Source organism: Arachis stenosperma, chromosome 6 (assembly GCF_014773155.1).
Source record: "Arachis stenosperma cultivar V10309 chromosome 6, arast.V10309.gnm1.PFL2, whole genome shotgun sequence".
Classification (NCBI taxonomy): Eukaryota; Viridiplantae; Streptophyta; class Magnoliopsida; order Fabales; family Fabaceae; genus Arachis; species Arachis stenosperma.
In genome coordinates, this window is record NC_080382.1 from 53,321,929 (window position 1) to 53,331,075 (window position 9,147).

Here is a 9,147-nt window from a genome sequence, read left to right on the forward strand (position 1 = left end):
TGATTAACCGTAGAAGGGATTGGGCAAGAAGCTTGGATGATGCTCTGTGGGCATACAGAACAGCATTCAAGACCCCTATAGGGACCTCTCCATACCAGCTTGGGTATGGAAAGGCATGTCACTTGCTAGTGGAACTAGAACATAAGGCCTACTGGGTAACCAGATTCCCAAACCTTGATGCCAAGTTAGCTGGAGAAAAACGATTGCTCTAGTTAAATGAGCTAGAGGAATTTAGACTTAATGCTTTCGAGAATGCAAAAATTTACAAAGAGAAAGCAAAAAGATGGCATGATAAGAAATTGTCATCCAGAGTCTTTGAGCCAGGGCAGAAAGTTCTGCTATTTAATTCTAGGCTCAGATTATTCCCCGGAAAATTGAAATCCCGGTGGAGAGGACCATATATGATTACAAGTGTGTCACCATATGGATATGTAGAGCTCTAGGATAGTGTTTCTAACAAAAAGTTCATTGTTAATGGACAGAAAGTCAAAAATTATCTTGAAAGTAATTTTGAGCAAGAATGCTCAAAACTGAGACTTAACTAAAGCTCAGTAATAGTCCAGCTAAAGACAATAAAGAAGCGCTTACTGGGAGGCAACCCAGCCATTTACAAAGCTTATTTGTTAATTAATTAATTTTTATAGGTATATGTCAAGTATCTTCAAGGTAAAATAGCAATTGCTTAAGTTCACAGAGTTACAGAAGAAATCAGAGGATAAAACAGCAAAAAAAGGAAGCTCACTGGTGCGAAAGAGCCAGTAAAAGCTGGTTTGGGCGTTGAACGCCCAAAAGAAGCACCTACTGGGCGTTCAACGCCAGTAAGGATAGCCATCTGGGCGTTAAACGCCAAAAAGGAGCATCTTCTGGTCGTTGAATGCCAGAAAGAAGCACCTTCTGGGCGTTCAATGCCAGATTTGCAGCGTCCTGGGCGTTCAGAAAAATGCCCAGTGACAAAGGAGTTCCTGGCGTTCAACGCCAGAAAGAAGCAACAGCTGGGCGTTGAACGCCCAGGAGAAGCTGCACATGGGCGTTAAACGCCCAAAACATGCAGCGTTTGGGCGTTTAACGCCAGGATGGTGGGGAGGAGGTAAATTCGTTTTTACTTCACAATTTTTTTAATTTTTTTTTGTTTCAATTCATGATTTCTTGCATAAACATGTTACAAACTCTCATCCTTCAATTCCAAAAAATTTTTATCCTAAATTTTAAAATCCATTTTTCAAAAATATCAAATGTATCTTAATCCATAAACACAAATCTTTTTCCAATCCAACTCTTTTTCAAATCTTTTTCAACTCATCATATCTTTTGAATTTCGAAATTGCCTCTCCCTCTATTCCTCTCTTATCCTTTCTTTTGCTTGAGGACATGCAAACCTCTAAGTTTGGTGTGATTTGCCATGATCACTGAGCTAAAACTCATCAAGATCATTACACCTAAGGGAATAGGAAGAGCAAGGATGTGACTTGAAGGAACTGAAGCGTCAGAAATTATCTCTTGAAGGATCAAGCATCCCACAGACTAGAGGAACACCCACTTCCCAAAATAAAGGTTGTTGAGTCCTAATGTGGTGGCAATACTTTTTGTCTTCTGAATGAATGCCTGAACAGTGCATATTTTTTATATTGAATTTTATGAATGTTAAAATTGTTGGCTCCTGAAAGAATGATGAACAAGAGAAATGTTATTGATGATCTGAAAAATCATGAAATTGATTCTTGAAGCAAGAAAAAGCAGTGAAAAACAAGCTTGCGAAAAAAAAAATGAAAAGTCAGTAATTTGCGAAAAAAAAAGCAAAAGATGTAGAAAAAGCCAATAGCCCTTTAAACCAAAAGGCAAGGGTGAAAAGGATCCAAGGCTTTGAGCATCAATGGATAGGAGGGCCCAAGGAAATAAATCCAGGCCTAAGCAGCTAAATCAAGCTGTCCCTAACCATGTGCTTGTGGCATGCAGGTCCAAGTGAAAAGCTCTAGACTGAGTGGTTAAAGTCGTGATCCAAAGCAAAAGAGTGTGCTTAAGAACTCTGGAAATCTCTAATTGGGGACTTGAGCAAAGCTAAGTCACAATCTGAAAAGGTTCACCCAGTTATGTGTCTGTGGCATTTATGTATCCGGTGGTAATACTGGAAAACAAAGTGCTTAGGGCCACGGCCAAGACTCATAAAGTAGCTGTGTTCAAGAATCAACATACTAAACTAGGAGAATCAATAATACTATCTGAATTCTGAGTTCCTATGGATGCCAATCATTCTGAATTTCAAAGGATAAAGTGAGATGCCAAAACTGTTTAGAAGCAAAAAGCTACTAGTCCCGCTCATCTAATTAGAATCTGAGCTTCACTTAAAACTCTGAGATATTATTGCTTCTTGATTTCTTTTTATCCACTTTTATTTATCTAGTTGCTTGAGGACAAGCAACAGTTTAAGTTTGGTGTTGTGATGAGCGGATATTTTATACGCTTTTTGGGGGTAATTTCATATATATTTTAGCATGTTTTTATTAGTTTTTAATAGAATTTTATTAGTTTTTAAACAAAACTCGTATTTCTAGACTTTACTATGATTTTGTGTGTTTTTCTGTGATTTCAGGTATTTTCTGGCTGAAATTGAGGGAGCTGAGCAAAAATCTGATTTAAGCTGAAAAAGGACTGCTGATGTTGTTGGATTCTGACCTCCCTGCACTCGGAATGAATTGTATGGAGCTACAAGAGTCCAATTGGCGCACTCTCAATTTGGTTGGAAAGTAGACATCTAGGGCTTTCCATCAATATATAATAGTCCATACTTTGCGCGAAGATAGATGACGTAAACTGGCATTCAATGCCAGTTCCTTGTTGCAGTCTGGCGTCCAGCGCCAGAAACAGGTTACAAGTTGGAGTTCAACGCCAAAAACCCGTTACAACCTGGCGTTCAACTCCAGAAACAGCCCAGGCACGTGAGAAGCTTAAGTCTCAGCCCCAGCACACACCAAATGGGCCCCAGAAGTGGATTTCTACACCAATTATCTTAGTTTACTCATTTTCTATAAACCTAGGTTACTAGTTTAGTATTTAAACAACTTTTAGAGACTTATTTTGGATCTCATGACATTTTAGATCTGAAATTTGTACCTTTTGGCAGCATGAGTCTCTAAACCCCATTGTTGGGGGTGAGGAGCTCTGCAGCGTCTCGATGAATTAATGCAATTATTTCTGTTTTCCATTCAAACATGAGTGTTCCTATCTAAGATGTTCATTCGCGCTTAATTATGGAGAAGGTGATGATTCGTGACACTCATCACCTTCCTCAATCCATGAACGTGTGTCTGACAACCACCTCCGTTCTACATCAGATTAAATGAGTATCTCTTAGATTCCTTAATCAGAATCTTCGTGGTATAAGCTAAATTGATTGCGGCATTCATGAGAATCCGGAAAGTCTAAATCTTGTCTGTGGTATTCCGAGTAGGATTCTGGGATTGGATGGCTGTGACGAGCTTCAAACTTGCGAGTGTTGGGCGTGATGACAAACGCAAAAGAATCAATGGATTCTATTCCGACATGATTGAGAACCAACAGCTGATTAGTCGTGCTGTGACAGAGCATTTGGACCATTTTCACTGAGAGGATGGAAAGTAGCCATTGACAACGGTGACACCCTACATAGAGCTTGCCATGGAAGGAACTTTGCACTTTTGCATGCGTGAGGGAAGAGGAATACAAGAGAAAAACTGAAATTCAGAAGACAAAGCATCTCCAAAACTCCAACATATTATCCATTACTGCATAATAAGTATTTATTTCATACTCTTTTATTTTTCGTCATTCAAACTGATAATTATAATTGATATCCTGACCAAGAATAATAAAATAACCATAGCTTGCTTCAAGCCAATAATCTCCGTGGGATCGACCCTTACTCACGTAAGGTATTACTTGGACGACCCAGTGCACTTGCTGGTTAGTTGTGCGAAGCTGTGTTAAATAGTCCATTAATATTGGCATACACAATTTCGTGCACTAGAAGTCTACCAGAGCTTGAGGACTGGTTGTTGGAGTTGGTCAGTGATCCAACTTGTGAGACAAGGGTTTGTAAAGTAGAAGTCAAAACATTCAGAGTTGCATTAAAATTATTTTTCATAGCCTGTTGTCTCCAATCAATAGATTGTAGTAACTCATCATTAGGAGATGAAGAGGGGTAAGTGATCTGAGAGGTCTGCTGAGATGCTTGAGGCTGTCTTAAATGAGGTGCTCTTTTGGACTGATTCTGATTCTGCTGCCTGAAGTTGTTATTATTATTCCACCTCTGATTTCTATTGTTATCTCTGCCTCCTCTGTTATGATTGTCCCTCCAACCTTGGTTAGAATTGTCTCTCCAGCCTTGGTTAGAGTTATCTTGCCATCCTTGGTTATAGTTGCCACCTTGATTGTACCCTTGATTGGGGCGGTCATGAAAGTTATGAATGGCTGCTATAGTGTTGTCTTCTGGTTGGAGTTGCGGACACTCATCGGTATAGTGACTGTAATCTGCACAGATTCCGCATACTCTTTGTGGAACCAACTGCTGGCTGTGCTGTGGTGGAGAAGGCTGAACTTGCTGAGGCTGTTGTTGATTCAGTTGCATCTACTTCAGCAAGTTGGTCATTTCACATAAGCTCTGAGCTATAGCAACAGTCTCTTTACTAGTGGACACATCTGCAATAACTCTTGAATGACTTTGCTTCTGCCTGTGATTCTTAGTAGAGTCAGCTAAGTCGCTGATCAATTGCCATGCTTCATCCGTAGTCTTGTACTTTTTCATAGAACCATTACTAGCACCTTCCAATGTGGTCCTATCTTGAGATTTCAAACCCTGTGTAAAGTAGCCGAGCAACACTATCTTGTCAATCATATGATGAGGGCATGCGTCTCGAAGATTATTGAAGCGTTCCAAGTATTCATAGAGGGTTTCAGATTCATCATGAATGATCATAGACATGTCCTTCCTCAGCTTATCGGCAACTTCAGCTGGAAAGAATTTCTCCAGAAACTCTCTCCTAAGTGTATCCCAGTTGGAAACAGTTGCTCCGGGTTGAGTGTAGTACCACTCTCTTGCCTTTCCCTGCAGAGAAAACGGGAAGGCTTTCAACAGAATGGAGATTTCATCAGTGCTATCACACTTAACAGTAGAGCAAGCAGTCTCAAAATCCCTAAGATGCTTGATAGGCTCTTGAGCAGGTAAGCCATGAAACTTGGGCATCAAGTTGAGTAGTGAAGACTTTATTTCAAAATCTACAGCTACTGCTGGGTGGTGTGCTTGGAATGGTTGGAGCGTAAAATCAGGGGCTCCTTCCTCCTGGATAGTGACTCTTCTGAGCGCTGCCATGTAACCTGCACGTAAATGAACTGGATCAGTAGAGAGGGAGCTTGTTTCTTCCTTAGATGACGGTTCAGGTTCGTCCTCAAAGAGGAGTCACCGACGCCAAGCTTGCCTTATACGTGAAAGAGTTCTTTCAATCTCAGGGTCAAATACTGGCAAGCTTGGATTAGGAAGTGAACGCGTCATTTAACAAAAGAAACGTACAGCTCATAGTGACAGAATGAAAAGAAAAATTACAATTAAAATAAATACCAATCAATAAATTAGCACACTGTTGCAACTCCCTGGCAACGGCGCCAAAAATTGACGTGGTAGAAATTGGCGAGTTAAGAATTTATTAATAGGGACACGTTGCAAGTACAGTCCTTAACCAGCCAAAAATCCGCTTATCAATTTAAAAAGGGGTTGTCAAAATATTGAAAATTAAAATACTGGGAGTATGAATCTCAGGTCGTCTCCCAACGAGTTGCAAGGAGATGTGCTATTTCATCAATCGGGTGTTTTCAAAAATGGTTGAGTTGATAAACAGAGATTTAAATTAGAGAATTTAATTAATTTTAAATAAAAGCCTTGACTGGGGTAGATTAGTTGGAAGCCCTATTCTTGTTAAAATACTCTCAAGATTAATTGATAATTGGAAGTTACTCTGCTTAGTTAACCCTTACTAGGTAAAAAAAGTCAAGCAAGTTGGAAATCGGTTTCTAGTCATAAGTCCTAATCTTCTCCCTTAGGAAGGACTACAGTTAGTGATTAGAGGGTGATTCAACAATAAACCCAATTATAATTTCTCTCTTGAGTAGTTCAACTCAAGGGTTCCTTTCAATCATCCCCAATCAAGTCATGAAACTACTCACTCATCATAATTATAAAATTCACAGAATTAATGGTAAAAATAAAAGAAGACATGATAAATAATAATAAAAGGATTAATTGAAAATAAAAATAGTCTATATTAATAACTTGTAAAAATAAGCCAAAGTCAACTCTAGAGGGATTAAGAATATGGAAGAGTAAATATAAAAAGTAAATAATAAAATAAGATGACTAGTACCGGAGGTAGACTCTTCTCAAAAGCTAAAGCCAAAATCTTCCAATGCTAATTATGAATGCTCAAGTGAGCGAAAAACCTAGGGGAGGAGTAAATCCAGATCTAAAACTAAAAATTGTGTAGAATGAATTGTGTCTCTTATTTCTGCATGTTCCCTGACTCTAGTCTGTAATTCCGGGCCGAAAACTGGGTTGAAATCCGGCCCAGAAACTCTGCCAGTGACTAGACCAAGTAATTCGAAGATGTGTTCCGGAGTTTGAAATCTAACCCATTCTTGAAGCTTGCCATTCGTCCGAATGTGATGGCCACTTTGGCCCACAAAGGACCGCAAAAGGTGTTGGATTGTTGATTCTGGTGGCCGACCTTACTCAAGGTTGCTAACCGGTTATATGTGTCTTGCCATCAGTGTCAGAAGTCAGGAAACACATCCCAAAGGGATGAAATGCCTCAACAGCCTATGTTGTTCTGTGAGATATTTGATATATGGGGTATTGACTTTATGGGACCGTTTCCCAACTCTAGTGGGTATCTGTATATCCTGTTAGCGGTTGACTACATGTCAAAGTGGGTAGAAGCAATACCTACCCGCCTTGACGACGCCAATACCATCATTTCTTTTATCAGAAACTATATTATGTGCCATTGTGGGTCGCCACGAGCAATCGTGAGCGACCAAGGATCCCACTTTTGTAATAGGAAGGTAGAGGCACTGCTCAAGCGCTATGGAGTGGTGCATAAGGTTGCAATTGCTTATCATCCGTAAACCAACGGACAAACGGAAGTGTCCAACCAGGAGATTAAGAGAATCTTGGAGAAAGTAGTCAATCTGCAAAGGAAGGATTAGAGCCTCCGGTTAGGAGATGCACTATAGGCGTATAAAACGGCCTACAAGACTCCGTTGGGGATGAGTCCCTTCTGGATCGTCTATGGTAAGGCATGCCACCTTCCGTTTGAGATTGAGCACAAAGCCTATTGGGCGGTAAAGCGGTGCAACATGGATTTGACCCAAGCTGGAGTAGCCAGAAAATTGCAGCTAGAGGAGCTCGAGTGTTTGAGGAACGAAGCATATGAGAATGCCCGGATTTACAAAGAAAAAACTAAAGGATTCTATGACCATCACATCCGGAAGAAGGACTTCCAAGAAGGTGATGAGGTTCTCCTCTACAATTCCAGGCTTCGTTTCATGCCTGGCAAGCTCCGCTCTAGATGGGAAGGACCTTTCAAGGTGAAGGAGATAAAGCCTTATGGAGTGGTGGAATTGTTTGATCCTAAAAGTGAAGCAACTTTCAAGGTGAATGGACATAGAGTGAAGAAGTACCATGGATACATGCTCCCAAAAGACCTAGAGGTGTTCCTATTGGCAGATGCACCTAGAGAAGAAGAAGCTTGAGCGACTGACCATCCAACTTAAGGACGTTAAAGATAAGTGCTTGTTGGGAGGCACCCCACCGTGGTAAGATATTCCTTGTGTATACCATCTTGCTTTTAGCTTTAGAATCTTGTGAATTTTGTGACTTCTTAATGTTGTTGATTGCTTAGGAATACTAGTTTTATTGATCTTGTTGGATAACTAGGATGTTTAGATAGATTTCATTATTTTGGTATGGAAGAATTGTTAAAGTGGAGAGAATGCTATGTTTTGAATGGTGCATGAAGCTGTGAAGTGTTCCCTTGCCCACTAGCTTAAACACCTATCAAGAATGTGTTAGAATAGCTCTTGTTATGCTTAAAAAAAAAACAAGGAAAAAGGTCATCCGCGCGCGAGCGCACTGTGCGCGCGCGCGCCGGTGGTGCATTCTTACTCCTGGGCCAAAAATCCGAGAGTTATGCCCACCGTGTGCCCACTTTATGTCCACTTCGTGCCAGCCCCCACGCGCCAGCGTGCATGCCGCCAGTGTGCCCCCTTGCAACTTGGCGATCGACGCGCAAGCACACTGTGCCGATGGTGCATTGTGCACTTCCCAGTACAAAAAACCAAGAGTTGTGGCATGCTTGTGCTATTCTTGTGCCTAGCCTGTGCCCGTACCGACGCGTCCGCGCACTGCGCGCGTCCGCACTGGTAGCCAACACCATCAGGCACGCGTCAGCGCAATGTGCGCGTCCGCGCGCCTGTGCTGCATGCCAACTCTGGTATAAAAAACCGAGACTTATGCCAACTTTGTGCCAGTTCTATGCGAGGGGAACAACTATACTCGCGCGGGTGCGCCAATGAAGCACTCGCGTTACTCGCTCAACTTTCACCGACGCGCCAGCGCATCCTGCGTGTGCGTGTCGGTCGCTCATAACCACTATTTTATGGTTTATCTTGCGCTCAATTGAGTGGTTTTTATCAACTCTTTACCCACTTATTCATATGATTTGCATGTTTTACACTTTCCTTCCTGACTCTGTGCTATGATTGAAAACATGCTTCTTTGGTCTTAATTTTTCTATGTTTAATCCTCTCTTATTACCATTCGATGCCTTGATATGTGTGTTAAGTGATTTCAGAGATTACAGGGCAGGAATGGCTTAGAGGATGGAAAGGAAGCATGCAAAAGTGGAAGGAATACAAGAAGTTGAAGGAACTGCAAAGCTGTCAACTTGACCATCTCGCACTAAAACGACCATAACTTGAGCTTTAGAGGTCCAAATGATGCGGTTCCAGTTGTGTTGGAAAACTAACGTCCGGGGCTTCGATTTAATATATAATTTACTATAGTGGCCGTACAGAAAAACGAGGCGCACGGGTGAATCATGCGGACGCATCGTTCTGCAGAAAAAC

General features: G+C 41.2%; 1 protein-coding gene and 1 non-coding gene across 2 annotated transcripts; both read left to right on the forward strand.

Moving 5' to 3' along the window:
* Window positions 1-4,861: 4,861 nt before the first annotated feature.
* Window positions 4,862-4,969, forward strand: LOC130937967 (small nucleolar RNA R71). Its single transcript, XR_009069154.1, has one exon. It is a non-coding gene; the product is annotated as a small nucleolar RNA R71 (small nucleolar RNA).
* Window positions 4,970-7,377: 2,408 nt separating this feature from the next.
* LOC130934051 (uncharacterized) lies at window positions 7,378-7,773 on the forward strand. The gene has a single exon (XM_057863642.1). The coding sequence runs from the start codon at window positions 7,378-7,380 to the stop codon at window positions 7,771-7,773; it is 396 nt and encodes a 131-aa protein (XP_057719625.1).
* The last annotated feature ends 1,374 nt before the right edge of the window (window positions 7,774-9,147 follow it).